At 39.4% G+C, this 23,345-nt stretch overlaps 1 protein-coding gene across 6 annotated transcripts in view; it reads left to right on the top strand.

Moving 5' to 3' along the window:
• The window catches only part of GK (glycerol kinase), a 40,817-nt gene extending 18,499 nt beyond the window's left edge, over nucleotides 1-22,318 (top strand). For 2 of the 6 annotated variants that reach the window (XM_005303349.5, XM_005303350.5), the window contains 10 exons: nucleotides 618-660; nucleotides 1,712-1,792; nucleotides 2,635-2,713; nucleotides 4,934-5,030; nucleotides 7,093-7,177; nucleotides 8,837-8,957; nucleotides 11,166-11,309; nucleotides 13,168-13,248; nucleotides 15,455-15,541; nucleotides 19,563-22,318. In XM_005303349.5, the coding sequence (XP_005303406.1) occupies nucleotides 618-660; nucleotides 1,712-1,792; nucleotides 2,635-2,713; nucleotides 4,934-5,030; nucleotides 7,093-7,177; nucleotides 8,837-8,957; nucleotides 11,166-11,309; nucleotides 13,168-13,248; nucleotides 15,455-15,541; nucleotides 19,563-19,576 (832 nt within the window). In that variant the 3' untranslated portion in view covers nucleotides 19,577-22,318. Of the gene's footprint in view, nucleotides 1-617; nucleotides 661-1,711; nucleotides 1,793-2,634; nucleotides 2,714-4,933; nucleotides 5,031-7,092; nucleotides 7,178-8,836; nucleotides 8,958-11,165; nucleotides 11,310-13,167; nucleotides 13,249-15,454; nucleotides 15,542-17,110; nucleotides 18,765-19,562 lie in introns of all 6 variants that reach the window. The other 4 variants (XM_005303351.5, XM_065579230.1, XR_010595651.1 and 1 more) reach the window with 3 other exon arrangements.
• The last annotated feature ends 1,027 nt before the right edge of the window (nucleotides 22,319-23,345 follow it).

Raw genomic sequence — 23,345 nt, 5'->3', positions numbered from 1 at the left:
GGCAGTGACTAAAAAGTAGTGTTTTATTTTTCTGGATGCATTTTACTTGTTTCATATGCACGAATCAATTGTTTTGTCAAAATATACCTCTGAAATACTTAATGCATTACTATTTTAAGCTAACCTGTTGCCTCCATGTTTGTTACAAAGGAATTTCTCATTGTGTTTTTAATTACACATGATGAAAACCTGTTGTAGTTTATCTGAATTTTTTTATAAACGTGTTTGTCAGCTTCATATTTTCTTAGAGAATTTGAAAATGTGCCACTCCCATTGTGTGGTGTTTCTGAAAATGTTCTCTCTTTAGTGAGAGTCTCTTGTAGTTATAGTCTTAAAATTACTCTTCCTATTACAAGCTCTGCAACATGCCCTTCTTCCTTAATTGCTCACTTAAAAGTTGGAGACATAATTCAACTAAGTTTTATACGAAGTTCATTTTACAAGTTACTCCTAGACTAGTTGTAAGGTGGTGGTGGTATTTTGCTGTATTAAGTTGCCTTATCATGACATTCCCTAACTCAACTGTGATAAATGAATGTCAAAGATGTCTATCTTCTGTTCCTGGTTCTTCATTTTCTTTTTATAAATTACTACCTTATGTCTTTTTTCCACTACAGGTATGGCACAGGATGTTTCTTGCTTTACAATACAGGTCAAAAGGTTGGTTGCTTGAATTGGAAATAGCTTGCTAGGAGTATGTATTTTTCAGTCAAGTTGCTTCTCTTGCTAAATAAGCAGATATTGTTCCATAAGCCCTTCATACATTTTCCTATTGGGTATCTCTTGAGTCACTTCACTTCCTTATCCCCGTATAAGTTTTTTTTAATTGTGGTTTTTTTTTTTTTCTTTTGGTGCAAGGTCATAAAGTGTGTAATCTGCACAAGATTAAGCAAGATTATTTTATGTTTTAAAATGAAGAACCAATGATAATAGCAGACAATTGAATATACAAAAGATCTAAAAGGAAAATAGCTCACTTGTGTGTGCTCATGTGCTGTCTTGTTAAGCATGAGTCTTTTAAAATATCTTCTGCAACGTTTTTCTTATTCCACTTAAAAGTTGCTAATATAGTTCCTACAGGTGCGGAAAAAGGGCATCTTGTAATCTACAAGACTAGAAAGCAATGTTTCAGTCAACATGTCGCTTGCCGAGGCTCCATTTCCTTGTTTTGTGGTTCCTAAATTGCTAAAAAGGGAAATGACAAACTTTCATAATCTCACCCTGCTCTTTTGCATATGCTTTTCTGCCTCTACCTACATGTTGGTTCCCTGTTCCCTTAGCTGTGTGCTCCTCTTCTACTCCCTTGACTACTTCCATTGCCTTCCCTCTGTTTTCTTGGAAATTTCTTTTTTGCCTCGCAGCTCCAGTCTAGAGGCAGCTAAGCTTGAGCCTGATCCTTGTTACCAGCTGCTTCTGCAGGCCTCCAGGTTATTCTTTGCGGTGAAGACCCTGGAAGCTTCCGGAAATAAGCAGCATCAACAAGTTTCCGTGGGTTGCGGATTGGGAACTGTGCTAAAACATTGGCTAATTTAGTTTCTAAACTTACTTACCTGTTACACTAAAGATTTTGATTTTTTTCTCCTTTACTCTTTATAAATAAGGACATCTCCTTCTAATTTTACTATTTTACAGTATTTTATGCAGTAATTTCTCTTAGAAATGTGACTCCTGACTTTTCCCATTCAAGCACTATCCATATTTTATTTTTTAGCCTGTTTTGTCTGAACATGGACTTCTGACCACAGTGGCTTACAAACTGGGCAGAGACAAACCTGTATATTATGCACTAGAAGTAAGTATATGTGGCAATTGCTCCTGCCCCCTCTTTTTGACACCATTCTTTTTTTCTTTTCATTCTTGGAATCTTGATTCAGAAAAACTGTCCAGCAGATGGAAGAGTAAATCCTTCTATGTGCACAAAAACCTTAATTATGTCAAAATGTTTCCAGCCTTATGACAGACCTTTACACATACAGTAAACAAAAAGGAAAAAATAAGAGGAAGTCCTAATATTCTATTCCATTCTTAAATACACACTGTTACCCTTAAAACTAATCATCTTCACTCAGGGCAAGCATGACTAGGTATTGCTTTGTCATCTTCTAATGCTGTTGTTTTTTAGAGCAAACTTCTAAAATATCAGGAGCATCTACCAAACCTGTGGGAAGGCTCAATGTTCTTAGACATTGATCCTCCAAACACTAAGCACATGAGTAGTCACTCCAAAGTCAGTGGAACTATTCATGGGCCTGAAGTTTATCATCAGGATTTGGAGGCCTTAGGTTGGAATGCATAAGACATTCAGACCTCACAACTGTGTATACTGAAGTCCAAATGTGAGAGCTCAGGGGCCTGGGCCATAAAGCCAGTCTGACCAATATCTTGACAGTTCTTCGGGATGGGGGGGAAATCTCCATGTGGTAGAGAACTGGAGTAGTGTTGACTTCCCTGCACTGCTGTGCTCTGATACTCCCCCAGCCTCTGGACTGCCCGTGGCTCCAAAGGGTTGTTCAAGTACAATTTAGAGCTCTGCAAAGATGATAGATAGGCATTTTTGTCCCACCTTTCTGGACTCTGATTTTTTTTATGCTAGAAATTAGTAAACTCCATGTATGACCGTTCTTGTTTCCCTAGGGCTCTGTTGCCATAGCTGGTGCTGTTGTTCGTTGGCTAAGGGACAATCTTGGTATCGTAAAGTCTTCAAGTGAAATTGGTGAGTATTCATAACTTGTAAATGTTTTTCAAACTGAATAGAGGGCGAACACGGTCTTGAAGTCTCTAGTGTTGAATAAAAGGTCAAAAGATGCAAGGAAAATAGAAGAGCGGGACTACAGTAAAACATGCATAAGTGTATACCAGTCCTTTTTGCAATTGCTAAAAAAGATGATGTAAAGTTATATTTTTTACATGTAGCATTTCTGCTAGTCTAGCAAACCCTCGTTACTGCTGAAATATGTAGAAATTACTAAGAGCTGTGCTACACTGACATAGCAGATTTATTGGTTCATTTTAATATTGAGACATTGGGGATAAATAGTATACAGGTCCCACTGTGTAGTCCACTGAAAATTGTGTCACAACACCTACAAACTTGTTCCCAGACTAAGAAATGGGGGACTGAAGCCCCAGACCTGCAGTGCGCTCTGTGCAAGGGGTGCATGGAGTTCATTGAAAGATTAATACCTCCATTTGCTGGACTGTACCAAATGGCATTTAACTTGGAATGTGAATGTGATATCTGAGAATGATCCATTTTGCCTGAGAATGGATTAACTAGGAGAAACCTGGGTAGCTAACACTTTTTTATATTCTTAAACTAAACTAAAAATGCAGGTGTGTAATGCTTTGAAATTTTGGAACAGAATTGACTTCTGAAAAATTAACCATATACAAGGGATAAAATTTTGAAAAAGAAAGGAGCCTTTGTTGTCATTGGCCAAAGTCATTTGGACAGTCTTGTAAGTTTTACACCAAATCTGAATAGACTTCGTTTTGTATTATAATAAAAAAAATGGTAACAGTCAAGTATCGAACCTATTTTCTAAAATTAGGCTCCTAAATCCATATTTCGACAGCTATATCCTGAAGTGCTGAGAATCCACAGTTCCCACTGACTTCAGTGGGAATTGGGGTTGCATAATTCCTGCACAACTGCAACTGAACTTCTGAAAATTTTAAAGTTTAATCTTCAGTTTTTGTCAGCATTCCTCAACATTTAGGAACATACCTTTATTATTCTCATCTGTGGTTGATCCCAGAGAACTTCTTTAGAGGGAAAATGTATTGTCTACACATGACTGCTTTTTTTATTGTCAGCATAAAATCTATTCAGTTTCAGAAGAGTTGAAAGTAGTTGCAAATCCTATACATGACCCTAAGTTCTCCTTACCAATTTTTGTGGTTTACAATTGCATATTCTTATTCTTGGTTTCTATGTTTTGATCCACACAAACAGGGGAAATTTACTTCACAATACAGGGGAAACTATGAAACAGACCCTACAGTATTGTCAGATGCAGAAAGCAAATAAGTTGGATGGGAGAGGAAACCAAGCAATACTCTTTTACATCATTTTTCAGTTAAGGTTGGCACAGGTGCTACCTTTAATGATGATAGGTAAAACTTTCAGAAGTGCAACTCTTAAATATACTGTCCCTTCCAAGAACCAAATGAAATATCCAGAATTGCAAAGGGAGAAATAAAATGGCTCCTCATAACTGAAATCTAAGGGTATGTCCACACAGGAGTTGGAGGGGTAAATTCTAGCTCAGATAGACATACCCATGCTAGCTTTGATTTGAGCTAGCGTGTTAAAAAACAGCAAGGTAGCCTTACCTACACCGACAGCCGGATAGGCTAGCCACCCTGAGAACATACTTAGGATTTCAGACGGGATTGTACTCCGGGTGACTAGCCTGTCCTGCCAGTCTTTAGTGTGCCAATCTTTATTGCACCAATCTTTAGTGTGCTAGCTCTGATCAAACTAGTGCAAGTATATGTATTGAAGCTGGAAAAGACACCTTCCAGCTCTAGTGTAGACATAACCTAATCGGGCATTGCTCAGACCCTGAAACATCTTGCTTTTTAGAAGCAAATAGATCCTAGTCCTGTGATATCAATTTTTTGGTGTGTTCCTGGTAACAAATTTCAACTTGTTTTTTTTCCACAAGGACCTATGTGGGGTTCGGTGCCCAAATTCCATTGAATAACATTGTAACTGGCCGAATAACAATAATACAACCATCTAGGTATCAGAGTAGCCATGTGGTATCTTCTAACTGCAGTTAATTTTGTTAACGGTTTTCATAAATGTGTTGTGTGTTTGAGCATTTTGTCTCTTAAATAATCTCTGGAGCAGATGGTCAAATCAAACGTTTCTTTAGCCTTAGATATTGTATTTGTGAAAACTAAAGGCTTTTTGTGTGTGTGCTAGAAAAACTTGCTGCAGAAGTGGGAACTTCTTATGGCTGCTACTTTGTCCCAGCATTCTCAGGATTATATGCACCTTACTGGGAACCCAGTGCACGAGGGTAAGGATAACTATTGTATTTGCAGGAATGGCTAATTATATTATGAAAAATCCATAGGTGGCTGCTAGAGGGCAACCAGAACCACTAACCATCCTGGACCTTTCAAAACATAAATTTTCTTGAATTTGTTTTTGGGTCCCCTGAGAGCACCATCCCCTATTGTCTCACCAAAAGGGGCCTGGAACAGGGGCTACTTGTGGTACACAGCCGGTAGTAGTGATGGTGGCTGCTGCTCAAACCAAACAGCTACCTACAATACACCCGTGAGCAGGAAGTTCTGTGTTCAGCATCCTTCCCCAAAACAAAAATCTCAGTAGAGAAATCAGGGAAGAAACCTACCTTTGAGAGATGCAGCTGGCTGTGGAGAAGGGGAGAAGCCAAAGTCTCCACCTTACCTCAGGAGCCTGGCAGTCTGTGGTAGGAAGAGTGAGGCGGAAATTAATTGTGATGGGTGAGTTTTGGGGGCAGTGCTGAAGAAGATCTCAACCTTCCTTACGGTTGCGTCTTCTGCTGCTTTCCTTTCCATATTCCCTGCTGGTTTCTGGTGCGCTTTTAATCTGCCACAGGAAGAGTTGAGGAAGCAGAGCTTGTGTGACTTCATCTCCTTGGACATACCTCTGCACATACAGTACATGGCCTACTTCCTCTCCTCTAGAAGAGTCACTAGGAACCAGCAAGCAACAACAGTAGGAAGTGGGGAACTCGGTGCTGAGAACTGTCCAAGTTCAGTTCATCAGTGCTCCCCACATGTCCTCCGGATAGTTTTAACTATCCCATGGTGAGAAGGGTTCTCAATGTGGGTCCCATAACTATTGTTTCTTTGGGGGGAGGACATATGCTCATGGCCAGCTCTCCCTCTTTCCAGCCTGTTGGGTTCTGTCTAGTGTATTCCCATGCCCCATCCTTGTTTCAGATTTAACCAGCTGCTGTTTCAAGTAGTAGTCTCTTACGTTTGCGCTCTGCTGCTGCTGACTTTCCCCGGTCTCAATGGGCCTTGGCAGTGGGACATGTGGGAGCACCACAAGCATTATTTAAATGTGAAATAATTTTCTTAAAATTCTTAAGAGGTCATTTAATCTATCGTCCTTCTTTGGGAAAAAAAGAAGGATGGAGGAGAAAGTGTGGGTAGGGTAGCCTCACCTGTTAAAACTTTAAAATAGGCATCCCATTTAGTGACACACCTGTGCAGTCCTGTTGAATCTCTTGTCCACCTGTTTAAGATTTTTTTTATTAATACAAAATTCTGTATAAAAATACCGATGCTAATTTTTCAGGCCATTGTTTAACGTTTGTTAACTGTGACCCATGCCAAAATCAATTCTAAGAGAATGTCTAAAATCACATAAAAAATTGGCTTGTACTCCTTATGGTGTCAAACTGGGTTTATGTGTACTGTATGTTAATGCATCATTCAGATGCAGAACTGTTGGAGAAATTAGGTTGACTTATCATATTCAAAGTACCTTAACTTGATGCAATTTATCTAAGGGCAAATACTACATTACTTAGACCCAAAACTCCTTTTGTTAGAACTCTTGACTATTACTTGTTTAAAGCAGACTGGGTAACATGCCAGTTTAACATACCAAGAACATAGTCCTGTCCCCAGTGAAGCCCTTATGTGAGAACTGAAAGAACAGATATATAGTATACGGTGGAAATCAGAGGTTCTTTTGAAACATAAGATGGTTTGCCTGGGGAGGTCACCCTGTTTGCACACTTCATCTTTTTTGGGGGGGAAAAAATTAGTAGAATGTAATATTAGTTGGTTTGTTTTTTCCCTGTGAAGCAATGAAATAAAGTGTCCATGTTTATAAAGATAATCGTGTTCTCTATGTAAAACAGAAATTTTTAGTATTAAGATCCAAGGAGAGAATATTCAATGGGATTTTAAAACATTACCATAAGAGGTTTTTTCTATTTTTAGGTGCTCTAACTTTAAACCGCAGTATCTGTACACAGTGCAATACAAATGTGCTTGAAAATCTCAGATGTAAGACTTAAACATAATCTGATCAAGATTAGTGATCCTAGTCGCTTATTATCTGTTTTGTCTTAACAGTATTATCTGTGGCCTTACTCAGTTTACAAATAAAAACCACATTGCCTTCGCTGCATTAGAGGCTGTCTGCTTTCAAACACGAGAGGTAAAGGCAAACTTGTTCCTAACTTCTGGGGTTTTCTTGTTTTTGAGTTTGACTATGAACAATAATGACTTGTGGTATTTAAAAATTTCTCCTACAAACTGATGAAAAGATCCAGTTAAGTTTAGTAGCCCCAGATTTGTAAAGGTATCGAGGCATTGCTGTGCTCAGTGTTGCAACACCTATCTGATTTACGAGCCTAAATCTCATTTTCAAAAAATGATTTAGGCATTTAAGAATCTAAATCCCATTGATAGTCAGTGAGATTTAGGCTGTTAAATCAGGTAGGTGTTGCAATATTGAGCACAGCAATGCTTCGATAGCTTTACAAATCTGGACCATAGTGCATATTCCACCTCTAGACTTGTTCTCCTCTGTAAGTATTTCACCTTGTAGTATTAAATACTTGTTATGATAGTGTCTGGTGCTAATTTGGGCCCCATTGTGCTGAGCGCTATACCAAAAAAAAAAGTCCCTGCTCTGATGAGCCAACAGTCTAATCCTGAACCTCGCATGTATCTTTATACTGATAAAATGCACATGCGTGTGCACACACACACACACGTTACAGGGGACTGCAATTTGCAACTTCTGCGGTTACAGGCCGGCTGTAATCACTGGTGGATGAGGAATATTACTGGGAAAGGCAGCTAGAATTTTACCTCAGGATTCATAAAGCTTCAGTGATGTAGGCCCCCTAAGAGAGGTTGGAATCAGTATGTCTACTGGTTGGCCTGGTTCCACCTGCTTTTGAGGTTGGGCTAGCTGGCACACTGAGCCCCCTGAGATAAGAGAGCAGTGAGTGGAGTTGCAAGCAGCTTGGTGTCCCTGCTCATGCTGTCAGGAGTGAATCTTACTATTGACTTTGTGATTGTTTTAAGTAGTCTTGTCTCTCTCTGGTGCTTATTTGGCCCTCATCACAACAATATATGAGCCCCTCGTTGGGTGTCTGACTGCTAAAATAGTAAATTGAATCTCCTCATTTTATTTTCTTTCTGCTTGAAGGCTCGCACAAAATGCAGGTAAACTTGTCACAGAAATACTCTTCCCCTGTCCCTATTTTGCTTTTTCACAAAAAGAATCAGAACATTTTTCTGTGCTTTAATTCCAGTTGAAGTTGGAGGTATTTTACCCCCTACAATAAATCACAGCATTCCAAGTTCATTCTTTTTATGAACTGCCATCAGTAAATCCTTATGACCCTCTTTCACCTCAGTTCCTCTTCCTTGCCCAAGGAACTGTTGAAGACCTCTAAACAACCTGTCTAGGCAGTCAAAGGTCTCCATTTGGTAGTCTGAGTCTCCGGGGTCAACTTTGTGTGAAGATGAAGCCATCTTCTCACCTCTAGAGGTTAGATCTATTTTTATTCAGATCCTATGTATATGAGCCTTTTAAGCATGGTTGTAGACTCTCTACATGTCTAGTAGTAATAAGAATATAACACCTTTCCCATACACACACATTTTAAGAGTATATTGGAATATGTTTGAGTAATGTGGGAGCAAACCAGTATTGTGTCTGCCTGCTTTCTGTTTTGTGGAGGAATAGGACTTCAGAGGAATGTTCTCAGTCTGGAACTCTTCAACAATCTTTCTTTTTGTTGAAAGAGGATCTTGTGTTTCTGCACAGTGAACTGTATAATATGTAGTGCTCTTCTTTCAGATTTTGGATGCTATGAACAAGGACTGTGGGATACCACTGAGTGAGTTACAAGTAGATGGAGGAATGACCAACAACAAGATTCTCATGCAGCTTCAAGCAGATATTCTCTGTATTCCAGTAGGTAAGTGCAAACTGACTGTTTAGACTTCTTAAAAGCAAAATAAGGGTCTTAAAAGCTGAATAAACCTCAAATGTGGGTATTAGCTTTTTTGCTGCTGTCCTTCCCATCACTGTTTGGGGTGGGGTGGGGATTTAAATAAAAGCCCTGTATAGCTTTTTATATAGTTTGTGGGAGGGGAATGTCTGAGGCCCAATAAGGATTGTAGTATTCTAGAGGTGCTTGGCTCTTTCTGACTTCTGTTACTGAAGATTACAGCACCATAGTAGAGGTCTAAGATCTAATGCAGGTACTGCTTAGGCAAGTTTTCTCATCCGAGTTCAGATTCTAAACCCACATGTAGGTCATTGGAGTCTGATGTAGAGGCCAATTCACAAGACTGCACCCCAGCTGCATCATACATATGGGGGAGCCCTAAACAAAATCGCCAGTAGGGTGGCAGCTGCTAGGAGTTGTACTCTTTTCCCCCCCTCCCCATTCTGCCCTCCCAGCTCTTCCATGTGGCTTAAGTGGAAGGAAGTTCCATGACACAGTGTAGAACCGGGATCGGCAACCTTTGGCCCGCGGCCCACTAGGGTAAGCACCCTGGCGGGCCGGGCCGGTTTGTTTACCTGCCACGTCTGCAGGTTTGGCCGATCGCAGCTCCTGCTGGCCACTGTTCGCCGCTCCAGGCCAATGGGGGCTGCGGGAAGCGGCGGCCAGCACATCCCTCAGCCTGCGCTGCTTCCCACAGCCCCCATTGGCCTGGGACAGCAAACTGCGATCAGCCGAACCTGCAGACACGGCAGGTAAACAAGCAGCTCAGCCCGCCAGGGTGCTTACCCTAGCAGGCCGCATGCCAAAGGTTGCTGATCCCTGGTGTAGAATGTGGAAAGATGGGGGAGAAAAGTCACTGTCTTCTGCACCTAATGATGTGGGAAGGAAGTGGTATCTCCCACATTCTCTATGAAGAGGAGGGTTGAGAGGGAAGAGAAGCAAATGGAAAATCCCTAAACTATGTATTAACGTGGTGAATGTAGTGTAGAAACCTAGATAAGATGCCTCCCTCGGAAGAGGCAGGCTGAGGGGAATAAAGAGCCACTTCTTCAGCAAATGAAGTTTCAGAGACCAAAGGTATTGATACAACAGCAGCGCAACGTGATTATAGTAAAGGGCATCAAGCTGTGCCTGCAAAGCCATTGTATGGTGAAAAGGCTCTTCAGCTCTTGAGACTGAGTGCCATTGCTCTAAGTGAGTTGCTGTTTAAAGTCTCTTGCAGTGTTACACCAAAAAACTTTGTAGGAATGCAGAACTTCAGCAACAGTGAGAATAGAACACCTTTCCCAAACCCTTATTGTCATACTGTTGTGACAGATGTGGAGCTGCTGTGAATACTGATATGTAATTTATTAATGTGGTATCTGACCTGGCCAGGGTAGTTTCCGTATAGTTGTATTGAGTTAATAGAATTTTCTGTCAGTGTATTGAGCTAGCTTAATATGGGCTGCTGGAAAAACAAGCAGGAAGGCAACACAATGGGTCCCCGGTAAGAAAGCCCTGGCACACATTTCATAACTTTGAGAATCCTATATTCTGTCTCCATTGAAGTTGCCAGCCTTGTTTTTGCCATTGCTGAGAGTTAACAAATCAAAGGGTTGTAAAGAATTAAAGCGATGTGTTCTCTGAGAAGGGAAGTGATCAGAAAGACTGAGGGGAGAAGTGTCTCCCCTCAGGAGACAGGAGGGAGAAGTTTCTCCCTCCTGCTTCCCTTCCCCCTGTGGAAGATGGAGAGACACCTGTTTAGCTAGATGTGTGTGTATAGTTTGTCTATTATTTTTAATACATTTTCTCTGAAATGTTTTTGTTCTAAATAAATAATACTTAGCTTTAAGAAGGCTATTATATGGTCACTGTGATAACCACAAGTCACTGACTGAGGGCACAGAACTGCAGGACTGAACATAAGTCATCCTTTTTGAGGCAATAGTGGTTAGCATCTGGGAACCACAGCCCGAGGCCCACTCTGAGAGTAAGAAGCCTAGAAGCTTGAGGGGTGTGTGCTCCAAAGAGGTCAGACATATTAGACCAGGAACCGTGACAACTGTGTTAAAGGGAGGTTTGCAAACTTTAAACCTTAGGGAAGCTAGGTGTATAATAGCCCAGTTAGACCTCTTTGTCTATGTGCTTTGACCCATAAAGAAAAATGGTTTGTGTTTCTTTGTTTCACTTTAGTGAAGCCATCAATGCCTGAAACAACAGCACTAGGAGCTGCAATGGCAGCTGGAGCAGCAGAAGGAGTTGGAGTTTGGAGTCTGAATCCTGGGGATTTGACAGCAGTGACATGGGAACGATTTGAACCACAGATCAATCCTGAGGGTAAAAGAAATTTGAAGTTTGAACTTTAAAATGATCTGAAACCCTCCTTCCCCCCACCCTCCAAACCATTTCTGTCCGCATACATGTAAATTTAAATTGAATGGTTGACCGAACTCTGTCATTTCTTGATGCCGTTGAACACTGCAGTGTAAAGATGGTTATTGATAATTAGCAGTACGAGTTCTCAGACTGTGGTGACAGGTCTGCAGTGCTTGATGCTCTGGCTTTTTAGGAGGGAGGTGTGGGTTCCATCTGCTTGCTTTGCCAATAGTTGGGTAATAATGATGGAGCAGGCAAAAATGACTTCATACCATAGCTCTTTATATAGGAGCTTGTCATTTAGTGTGGCTTGATTTGGAGGCTTTTGGTTTCAACCAATTAAAAACTGTTAACATCCCACTTCCCCCTCTGATTCCGCACTGTTGAAAATTGTTGACAGAGGATGCTAGTGGCCCCTAAAGATTCCACACAGTTGTCAGATTTCAAGGCTTCAGAAGGGGCCAACTTTTTATAATTTTAGGGCTGTCTATGTAGAGCAGGTCGTTATCTTTAAAATTAGCTCACTGTTCTAACTAATGTGTTATCTTGCATCTGTTCTTAGATACTTCTGGAGACAGAAACTTGGCATTATAATTAATACATATGCAAGACTCAAGCATTTCTCCCTTTTTAGTAGAGGTTTTTAATATTTGATTGCATATGCTCTTTGCACAACCTTTCTGTCTGTGTGTTTTTAACAGCAATACATTTCTATCAATTCCCTCTCCTGGTATATTAACTTCTAAGGATTTGAAACTGACTACTACTGCTTCAATTTGAATTATTACTTACAAATCTGCCTAGTGAATTTGTAGGGGAAAAGTTGAGTTTTAAAGCCTGATTCTCCACTGCCCATATCCCGGCATATTTAGTTTCACCTGTATTGAGTCACAGTTGAGTCACAATGACAGCAAATAACTGTCTAGGAACGAGTACAGCAGAAAAGGATCTGGGGTTTAGTGGATAATAAACTAAATATAAGTCTACAAAGTTATACTGTATCCAAAAAAAAAAGCCAACATCATTCTGGGATGTATTAACCAGGAGTAAGGCCTCCAGGTCTGGGCACCACACTTGGGAAAGATGTGGACAAATTAGAGAAAATCAAGAGGGAGGAGAGCAACAAATGCTTGAAGGTCTAAAAAACATGATCTATGAGGACAGATTGAAATGAAAAAAATGAATGTGTTTAGTCTGTAGAAGAGAAGACTGGGGTGGGGGGGAGGAGGGACATAACAGTCTTCAAGTACGTACAAGGTTGTTATAAATTGTTCTCCTTAACCACTGATGTTAGGACAGGAAGCAATGATCTTAAATTACAGCAAGGGAGGTTTAGGTTGGACATTAGGAAAAGCTTTCTGTCAGGGTAGTTAAGTACTGGAACAAATTACTTAGGGAGGTTGTGGAATCTTGGTCATTGGAGATTTTTAAGAGCAGGCTAGACAAACACCTGTTAGGGATGGTCTAATACTTAGTCCTGCCGCAGTGCAGGGGACTGGGGTAGATAACCTACTGAGGTCCCTTCCAGTCCTACATTTCCATGATTCTAAGTGAAGTGCAATAGAGAATAGAGTATGTAATCCTTACTCTGTAAATGTTTGGAGTTGTGAAGAATTGATAAATTGCTAGTTGCTCATGCATTAGTTTTTGTTTTGTTTTGTTTTTTTATCACTTCAGACATTCTGTTGTAATGGGGATGAGTTCTTAAGTAACTGCTGTGTATGCTTTGGGAAATCTTTGCAGGACAAAGGTTTAATGATGAATTTAATGTGTGGAAAAACTAAAGTGAAAGTACATTAATTCCTCTTTGTGATTCCAGAAAGTGAATATCGCTATGCCAGGTGGAAGAAAGCTGTAATGAAATCAATGGGCTGGGAGATATCCGAACCTCAGGCAAATGGTAAACCATTATATTTCATACTTCAGTAACTAGCACAAGTTGAATGTCCTTCAAAACCTCAATAGCCTTCTATATTACAGAAACATATTTTTCTCCTGTAAAAGACAGAAAAAAAGTCCTTACTTCTTGTTTTTAAAAAATTGCTTTTTATTAAATTTTAGCACTTTATTAAATTTTAGAACTGTCTAGCTCTGCTTCTAAGAAAACAGCATTTAACATTTAAAAATCTTTATTGCTGGAGCTCTGAAATCATGTAAAAACAAGCTATTTAACTTAAGGATTAATTATTCCTTTTAAAAAATAAACTGTACAGTTGAAAGGATAATGGCCTATTTCCTTGTTGGCATTATCAGATCCTTTAGCTTAATTGAAAAAGATATTATTTGCAGTAAAAGGGCTATAGATGTAAAACAAATCAAACAGGAAGTAAGTGCATTTTGCTATGTAATTATTAATGAGATTTACTTGTAATGTTTGAGTCAATGCAAAGATACTAAAATCTTGGGGATGTAAACCAAGAGCAGACTGTAGCTTTCTCTGAACTACATCAGTAAAGATGTCTGCATTAAGAGTGCAAACACAGTATAAAGCTGGGATAGCTATGAGTTAATACAGTGGTTCTCAAACACTTCCATAACATGACCCCATGCTACAAAAGGAAAATGTTTTAGGACCCTCATGTCCCTGTTTAAAAAAAAAGGGGGGGGGGTAGTTGTGAGAGGAAGGTGGTCACAACTCCTTAAACCTGAATTGTGACCCACAGGTTGAGAATCCATGTACTAATTTTTATGAAGTAAAAATAACATGGAACTTACTATATGCCCCATACAGAGAAAGCAACAACTTTCTGAACAACTAAACAATAGCTACATTTTTAAAGTAGCATTTCATACTATGTGGTATTAGCAAGTTCAATTTAAACAAAAGCTGTCTGTCCCACTGCTGTTGCCGGATTTGGAGTGTAATCATCCACTAATTAAGAATAGTCTAGATTCAGGCCTATAAAATAAGGCTGATTTTGATCTGAGCTAAATGAGCAATAGAAATGGTCCATGCAGCATGCTGCCCTCTCTCAGTGAAAGGGCAACCCGTCCTCAGAGGGGGAGAGAGAAGTTGTAACTCAAGCTCCATGCAAAAGACATTTTCAACCCATGTTAGTAATGTAAATGTAGCACTGGCCTAAGATCAGTGAAAGTATTTCTGACCATGTTTGAGTTATACTACTCAAATTAGGATTATAATAAATTTATTTGGGAAAGGAGAGAGAGATTTAAAGCACACAATGCTATATGCATTTCTCTAGAGCACACAAAATACTACTATCTTGCAATGTTATAAAAACTGGATTTAAGAACCAAATTCAAGAGAAAATGAAGAGCTTGTGAGTGAAGCATTTTGAAAGAGGGAAGCTTTAGCAACTAGACGGAATTATCTTGCTCCTGGGGACAGCTTAAATGCATAATAATTGGACATCTTATTAATTCAATGTACATTTAAACACTCAGTTCATTGTCATTTTTTAAAAAAGGATTGGACTAGGTAAACATACTTCGTTGAATGTCACAAGCACAAAAAACAAATTTATCTGGAATCCCTAGAAGAACAAATACATAATCTTAATACAAATGACAAAAGTTCTTTTTCAGTAAACTGTCAGTTGTGTCTGGGATGCCTTACGTGGGACAAACTCTAATGTTATGTACCCTAAAATCCCCAGCAGCCAGAGAATGAAGTGTGTATACAGGATGTTTCCCCATTAACAGAATTGAAAATTCTGCCAGCCCTCAAAAAAATGCTTAATTCCCTTTTCACCTGAAGTGATAAGCAGAATATAACTATTTACCAAAATCTGCTTACAGTCATCTCAGGTTACCACTGGGAGAATCTTTGGTATTTGCCTTCACTCTTGTTTTGGAATTGTTGCACTTGCTTTCTGCTTGTTGCTTTATGCTGAATAATATTAGAGATGGGCTCTACCTAATAACTTGGAAAGCTAGAGGATTCTGGATCCAGATTCAAATGTATATGGCTTGGGCTTATCTCTATATGGTGTGCATGTAACACTTTTAATAACATTTTTGCAGATGTTACTACTCTTTTGTAACTTTTTTGCTGTTCATGAGATTCTTAACACAAATATTGCAATTTATATATATTTCTCTTTTGATTTGCTTGACTGGAAACTCCTTCTACTGGATGATATCAGGTGACTCTAGTATCTTCTCTAGTCTGCCTTTGGGTTTTTATATAGTGAGTAGCATGATAATGTTAATCGGAGCAAAGTACATCTCAGGTTAGTTATTTGAACTAGATAATTCTACAAGGTCTCTACACTAGTTTAAATGTATTTATCTTCCTTTTGTTCTCAACAAGAAAATTTTCAGTGCTCTTTGTTGCTCATGCACACAAAGAAAAGTTAAGGGTGGGAATTAAGACTATAGTTAGAAAATTCAGGTGAATGCTGGAACTCATCCCATTGTGCTGTAAGTTTTTATGTATAGTCCATGGTGCTTTTTTTAAATTTGATTTGTACATCTAGTATACAAGATGTACCCTTTGAAGCACGCTGACAGAGGATCATATTCTCTGCAGTAGCATGGCATAACTGAGAGTTAAAATAAGCGTTTTAGCCTGTGTCCTGTTCCTCTTTTCATTTAATCTACATTGAGAGCCTTGCTTAAAGTCATAAAAGGCAAATGTATTTTCAGCTCTCCTTGCAAGAGATATAGGAGTTCAAACAATTTGAATATGTTTTCTGTTCTGATCCACTTGGAACTATTGGTCTATTTGTACAGACTTAGCAAACTAATCAGCTTCATAATTTTGCTTATATACACTTTGCATCCTCCAATATAACTAACTAGACTTGTCCGTGTGTATAAAGAGAAGAGAGCCTAGTAGGCCTATGCATTTAAAAAAAAAAAAAAAACATTTTTTTTTTTTTTTAAATGGGAAGAATTGTGTGCATGTGCGGTAAATATTTTCAATGACAGTTGATCTTTTGTTTAAAAGGAAGTTAACTGTAGATCAGCAAAGTTTAAAAATAGTGTATTTGAATAGCAGAAACACAAATGTCTTATTTATATACATTATTTTGCTTTCTTACAATATAGAGACCCACGTGGCTTATTTTGAGCTTTTTGTTTTAAAAAAAATACGAAAGGCAAGTTGTCAGCCTGAAGCAGATAACTTAACATCACGGTGGCCATAAATTTCTGAAACAGTGTTTCTGAAACACTCACCCAAACCCTTAATGACTCTGGAACACTTTTTTCTAATGATCTGAAAATAATTTGTTTCAGTTCAGTCTGTTGCTCATACTGTTCAATGCTACTTTTTTTCCTATGGTCTTTAAAGACTGTGTGTGGCCTGCACTTGTCAGAAAGTTTTATGGTAAAAATCAAATTGAGAGACTTGCCTTTGATTTACTAACTCTGGAACATATCTGAAAGTGAGGTTGATGAGCTACCGCTTAAGTGGATAGTGCAGCACTCGAAGGAGGGCCCTGGCTGGAAAACCAGTTACAAGTCAGTACTTTATAAAAACAAATTTATACAAATAGGTAAATTTTTAACAAGCTTAATGAGAAAACTCTTCAGTTTTAATTGCAGTACTGATTCCTGACCACACGTGGGACACCTGCAACAATATGAAATTTGACATTAGAAAGCAAGTTAATACTTTGCCCGCTTCTGTTTGTTATGATTATTATTTTTCAAAATGTTGGGTTTATTTGTTTAAAAATGCTTTCTGCAGTAATTTAAGTGCATATCTAAACTCTCATGCTTGGAACCAATGTCAGTCTTAATTCCTCCCCACCCACTAAAACTAAGTCTTGTCAGCTCTCACGTGACACCTGCAGGAATAAAGGCCTGGGAAAACAGAATCTCTGAATCACTCTGACCTTCAGATCATGTTCCTCCTCTTGTTTTCAAGTTATCATGAGGTGAGGGTTTACTAACTAAAGACAAACTTAAAAATATAGCTAAGGTTTTGAAAAGAAATTAAGGCAAGCATGCACAGATGGGCTTTTAATGTATTATTTACACGGTAGGCTTCAGGGGAAAAAATATAAAATTGAAACTGGTTAACAAACTCAAAAGGAAAAAATCCCTTTAATTATAAGGGACTTCCCTCTTAAAACAGTCACATTTGGTCATATTCTTTCTTATTTACAGCAGTGTAACCCCACTGACTCATTTGAGGCTTGATGACTGCATTGGAGCTGCAGTGTTAATTAGAAGATAATTTACTTAATTTAACAGCGGGTTAAATTTCCTGTCTTGTATGCAGTGAATCAGCACCAGGCAACAACACAGTTGTTAATCATGTGCCTTCTGGGCAACCTTATGATGCTAGAGCTACTACTGGGGAAAAGAATCTCTCTCCTTGCTAGTACAGTATCTGGAGCACTAGTGCAGCAAGGCCATTTATACAGAAGCTGCCAAATTGTAAATTGTCCTTAATTTAGTAACTTCATCGCTTCATCGTTTCACTGTACCAGAAATCAGACAGGATTCACTTAATTATTAACACCTAAAGACCTCAGAGTATGAGCTTTTGCTCCAGGGTAAAAAAGACTAATGGTGCATCTAATAAACAGTGTTTTCATTGTAACTTATGCAGTATGCTGAGTCCTGGTGCTGCGATCTCATTAGATTTATTTTTTAAGCTTAGCTGTTTGACTTCTCACTTGATGTGAGATCTCTAACCAAATATAAAATAAAATAAAACCTTGGGTGTTATTTGAAGTTGCACTAATTATTTCTTGTAGTGATTTTCTTATTTTGGCGAAAATTGGCATTCTTTCCTTAGAGTTGGAACTGAAGCAAGGTCTCTGCATGGTGCATTGTGCTGTCCAAGTTGCTTCCTCTGAAAGATGGTATAAAACAGAGGGGTTGGCTGCATCTAGTTAAGATCCCACAAAAGGCAGCATCAGCCCTGCTGATGAGGCCATGTTCCAAAACATGTCAAATAATTCTGCCTACCTAAATTCCCATGCTATTGCGCATGGATGAGACATTCTTCCTCACCTTTTGTCTCTTAAATTGCTGGGTCTTCTGGCGGCTACTGCATTCAACCACTGAGATGGTTATGAAATTGCAAACTAGTACAGATGGGCATTACAGCACCCACCACGAAATGCAGAAAAATCTGTGCAAATTGGCTAAATTAGGATTTTAACTGTGGAAAAACTGATCCCCATTTCAAGAGCATCCCATGTCATCCCCTCCATGTGGTGTTAAACGCTTTTACCCATCTTGTTTGTTGTCTCCTCTCCTCCACCACACATCAAGAGACGCAGCCCAAGCTCTGGGGCATAGTGAGTTACAACAGTACAGTGGAGTCGCATCATACGCACATTTAACTTACGTGAATTCAACTATACGCGCTCGACAAAAAAAAGAGAGAAAAATGATTCCACCCACCATTCCACTCAATGAGCGTATGCCCCAGAGTGAGCGTGAGATGGGAGACGTGAATCTGCTGTTCCCTCAATCCATTTCCGTTCCCAGGTGCGCCTCATAGTGTGAGCATCTCACCGTGCTGAGTGTGGTTCTAGTGTTTAAAGATACTGTCAGAGGTGAAAGTAAGCCTGTACCGTCCGGTATGGCGTACCGGCAAGAGCTGGTACGCCGTGCCAGACCGGACCGGCTTCCCCAGGCTGGCGATTTAAAGGGCCCGGGCCTCCCTGCAGCAGCTGGTGCCCCGGGCCCTTTAAATCACTGCAGGAGCCCTGCCGCCGCTACCCTGGGGCTCCGGCAGCTGGGCTCCGGCAGCGCTTTAAAGGGTCCGGGGCTCTGGCTGCGGGGAGCCCCGGGCCCTTTAAAACGCTGCCTGAGCCTGGCTGCCACAGCCCCGGGGTAGTGGCAGGAGGGCTTGGGCGGCACTTTAAAGGTCCGGGCTCCTCGCAGTGGCCCGAGCCCCGGGTCCTTTAAATCGCCAACCTGGGGAAGCTGGTCCAGTCCGGCATCGCGTACCGGCTCTTGCTGGTACACCGTACCGGCTTACTTTCACCTCTGAGTATACTATACTTTATGGGCGATTTAAGGGATTTTCAAGGGTAATTTTGATTATACGTTATTTTCGCCTTACGCGTTGACTTTAGAACCTAACCCCCGCGTAAGATGCAACTCCACTGTATGTATTTGCCATGTGAAACATCTAGTTATAGCCTCATTTTTGTAAATTGGCTAAGAGCTAGTAAAAATTATGGCATATTCCTTTTATAGCATAACTGAATGATTCCATGTTATAAAGATATGTTTTATGGTACATTCTGTACTTCTGATGCATAATCTTTTCTGTTTAAGGAATTGACAAATGAGGCTACTTAATGGATTACCGGAATACAGCCTGTTTGGTTTATGTACGAAGAGAGAAGAATCCAGTCATCTCCCAATATGATGGCACTGTTTGTATGATTATAATCCTATCTTGTCTGACCTAGAGGGACATCCAAGACGATGGATTTCTAACCTGAAATAAGGTTCCCGCCCTCCCCCCCCATACACACAAATATGCCCTTCTTTTCTCCTCCCTGATCCCCTCCTTTAAGTAGCCTTTCAAGGTCCATAGGTCCTAACTTGGTTTGAGGACGTGCCATAAATAGAAGTTGTAGCCTTTCTAATTGTTGGTACTTTATTATAATGCACTATAATAAGTCATAGAACAGTACAATTATTTCCCAGCTGCTGTAACTATTACCGTAGTTATATTTCTATGGTTTCTAAAAGCATTTTTTGTTCAGTGGCCATTGGATTGAAACATCTCTTGGTATAGTTTTGGGGGTTTTTTGTTTTTGTTTTTTTTAACACTAACTCAGTGTATAATCCATACCGGACACTTTAATATCTGCTGGTAATGTCTGCAGACTCTTCTTAAATATTCATCAGAACATTAAATGAGGTTGTTTTATTGTCTCTTGCATAAATTCATGGGATGATCATTGATAAGAACTATTTAAGACACTACATCCTAACTGTCTCTCTTGGGAGGGGGTAAGCAAAATCAACATTTTTTTTGTAAAGGCCATTTTTGTATGTTTGCAGTGTTTTAAAAGCCAGATTTTACACAGGCACATTGTCCACAAGGGAGCCTCATAGTCCTTAACAGCCAGTAGCCCTTACAGTTAAAGGGATGTATTGACCCTTGTTATCCAGTGCTGCATTTGGTCTTTTCTCATCCCAGTTTAGGATACTACATGATGCACAAAACTTTAGAAAGATGCAGCTATTGCTGTTTACAAAATAGGATGCACTCTAAATAAGTTGTTCTCCCTCATCACTTTCTGTTCTTGATCACATTTAGTGTATCTTAGGGACCAAAAGCTGCTTCTGAATTTGCATGACCATGTTTTTACTTCACAGTGAGCTTGTTTTGTGTCTTGAATTGTGGTGATTGCAAGCCCAAATCCAAAGCTTTGGGATACTCAAGTTTGTGTATCCATAACTAGGCACTTAAGGTCTAAGCCACAAATTTAGATATTGTTTTCAGTCCACTTAAAAGTTTAGACCATGTATATCTGAACAGATAGTCATCTAAAATGATTATAGGTTCTTCTCTCTTTTCCTGTTTGCATAGTGACAATCTGACAGTAGTAACATAAATTACTTAAAAGTTTATTTGGTAGGGCAGAGAAAATGTTTCTGCATAGGCAAAATGATACTAACGTTACAGTGACACTGAGGAGGAGGGTCAATGTGGGAACTCTCCTGTCATTTATTTTGAATGTTTCTCATAGGTGCACTAGGAGCTAAAGGGAGTGCTTTTGTGTTCAAAAGATCTCTCCTGGTCTGTTTTATGCAAAAGCAGTCATTCTTTAATAAAGCTTTATTTCTTCCATAAACTGTAAAGGAGGAGCTAGTAGAGAATATGAAGTATTGGAGCTGCATAAAAGTTCAGGTCTGAACATGTATTTAATATAAACTGCCTTTTTATTATCCAGTGCAATGAAGTCTGAAAACTTCTGCTTTTTAAATGTTCACTGAGGAATATATTTTCCCATTGGTGCTTGTATAACTGATTGATATTCATGGGAGTCTGATGCATTGGTGGAAATATATAACCTCCCTTCATACCCATAATCTATTCACTCAGTCCTTATGTCATTTGAATGTACTTTGTCCACACTAACTTCTGTAAATACCTAGTCTTTGAATACGTGTAGCAATGAAGGTTTCTGGTTTTCAGTTTGTATTCAGATGTATCTGTAGAAGTATACTGAAGGAGTGTCATCCGTAAATAATGGTAAAACAACAAAGCTCCTCAACTTTACACAATTCTCAAACTTCATACCCTTCGTCACTTACTCTCTACAACCTCACATCTATACTACAGGGACTACATTGGCATAGCTACGGTGTAGTTATGCCAGCTTAATTCTGTACTGTGGCCGCAGCCTGCTCCAAAGAAGTTTTTCCATTGGTATAGGAACAGCACCTTGCCAGGCGATGGTATCTTGGTTGATGGAAGCATGCTTTTGTTGACCTAGCTGCATCTACACAGGGGGTTAGGTCAGCATGGCTACATCACTTTTGGGAGGTTAGTTTTTCACATCCCTGAGCAATGCAGCAATGTTGAACTAACCCCCAGTGTAGGCCAGACAAACACCAGGAACCAATGTAGTGCTAATCGCCCTTGGAGGAGGACACCAATTAAGGGTGGTGCATACCCTAGAAAATGGGGTTTCTGGATAGTTATTTGCCAAAATTACTTCCCAAGTGGTTATTTTCTCCAGATTAATGCTGAAACAGGGGGAAACCTGTAATAAGTAACGAACCTGAAATCATTAATTTCATTGTGTTGCCTTTTACACTGGTGTATCTGTCTTTTGCGTACAGTATTGATTCTGCTGTTTTTTGACATATCAAACCTGTTGTGAGATGATGCTGTTCCAATTGCAATTTGTGAGTAAATGACTAACTTATTTTTTGTGAGATTCAAATTACTGTTGCAGATATTTTTTTAAAAACTATTACTTCAACATCATTGTTAATTTTCTACCAAAATAGCTTATATTAACTGTAAATAACTTGAAAACCTCTTCAAATAAATTGTGTGAATAGAAGTTGACTTTTTTCTATAAGTTGCCAGATTTATAAATTCTTACTTGAGAAACCCATTGACATTGAAATACCATGAATAAATTGGCTTAAAAATTTCTCAGTTCTTGCTTGCAGATATGCATTTGCAGAGGAAAACGTGAATGAAAACTTAACATGCAGTATACCATATGTACAGTGTATTATTCCTGTCTAAATCACCCCCCCATTTATTCAACTCTGGATAAAATCTTATTTTCCAAAGTTCGGTTAATTGGTTTTGCCGCTTACTCTCACTTGGGCTGATCGGTGGCATTTTCAGTTGTAAGGATCAGATTTGAAAGTGCTTTGATAATTTTCTGTTTCTGGGTTGAAGGAAATAAGACTATATTGTACGTTGAGGAGCCGTGGCGTGGGGGGGAGGAGAGGGAGAGGCGTGGGCGGACCAGTAAAACCATGAAAGGACTATGATTTGAGGGTATTGTCGAAGAGTAGATCAGTAAGTGGGTGCAGCTGCATGATGCTAAAATCTAGCTGTCTTAAATAGAGAGAGGTTACCTATGTATGGTGATTCTTATTCTCTGAGTGTACATTGTCTCCAAAGGCACACTATGGGTATATGGCTACCACATACTTTACTTCAGTGTAAATTGCTGTCATGTGTCTGGTTATGGGTCTGAGTAGTAACTGGTGTATAGGGGGTGCGTGCAAGTCTCTTGCCATTACATTCAGACCCCCATCTATATCACAAATCCATGTCTGGGACTTGCTGCGAAATCCATCTTTCACACATAATTGTGCCTAGAATACCAACTTCCATTCAATTAAAAAATTTAAAAAAGCCCTTATGGCTGTGAGTTTGTAGAACATTGGCTCTGTTCTGCATCAAAATGGATGAATTGTCTTTAGGTTTCAAACTTAACAAAAATGAACAACTACTTCACTGCTGATAATTTTAGCAGAAACTTCCAGCAGATGTGCTTACTCCACGATATCAAGCTGTTTTCCATTCGTCTGCAGGTATCAAACGCCCCAGTGGCCTCTTCTTAACAG

The sequence above is a fragment of the Chrysemys picta genome, chromosome 1 (assembly GCF_011386835.1).
Source record: "Chrysemys picta bellii isolate R12L10 chromosome 1, ASM1138683v2, whole genome shotgun sequence".
Classification (NCBI taxonomy): Eukaryota; Metazoa; Chordata; order Testudines; family Emydidae; genus Chrysemys; species Chrysemys picta.
Note: the sequence above shows the minus strand (reverse complement) of the source record. Positions and strands in the feature narration are given on the sequence as shown.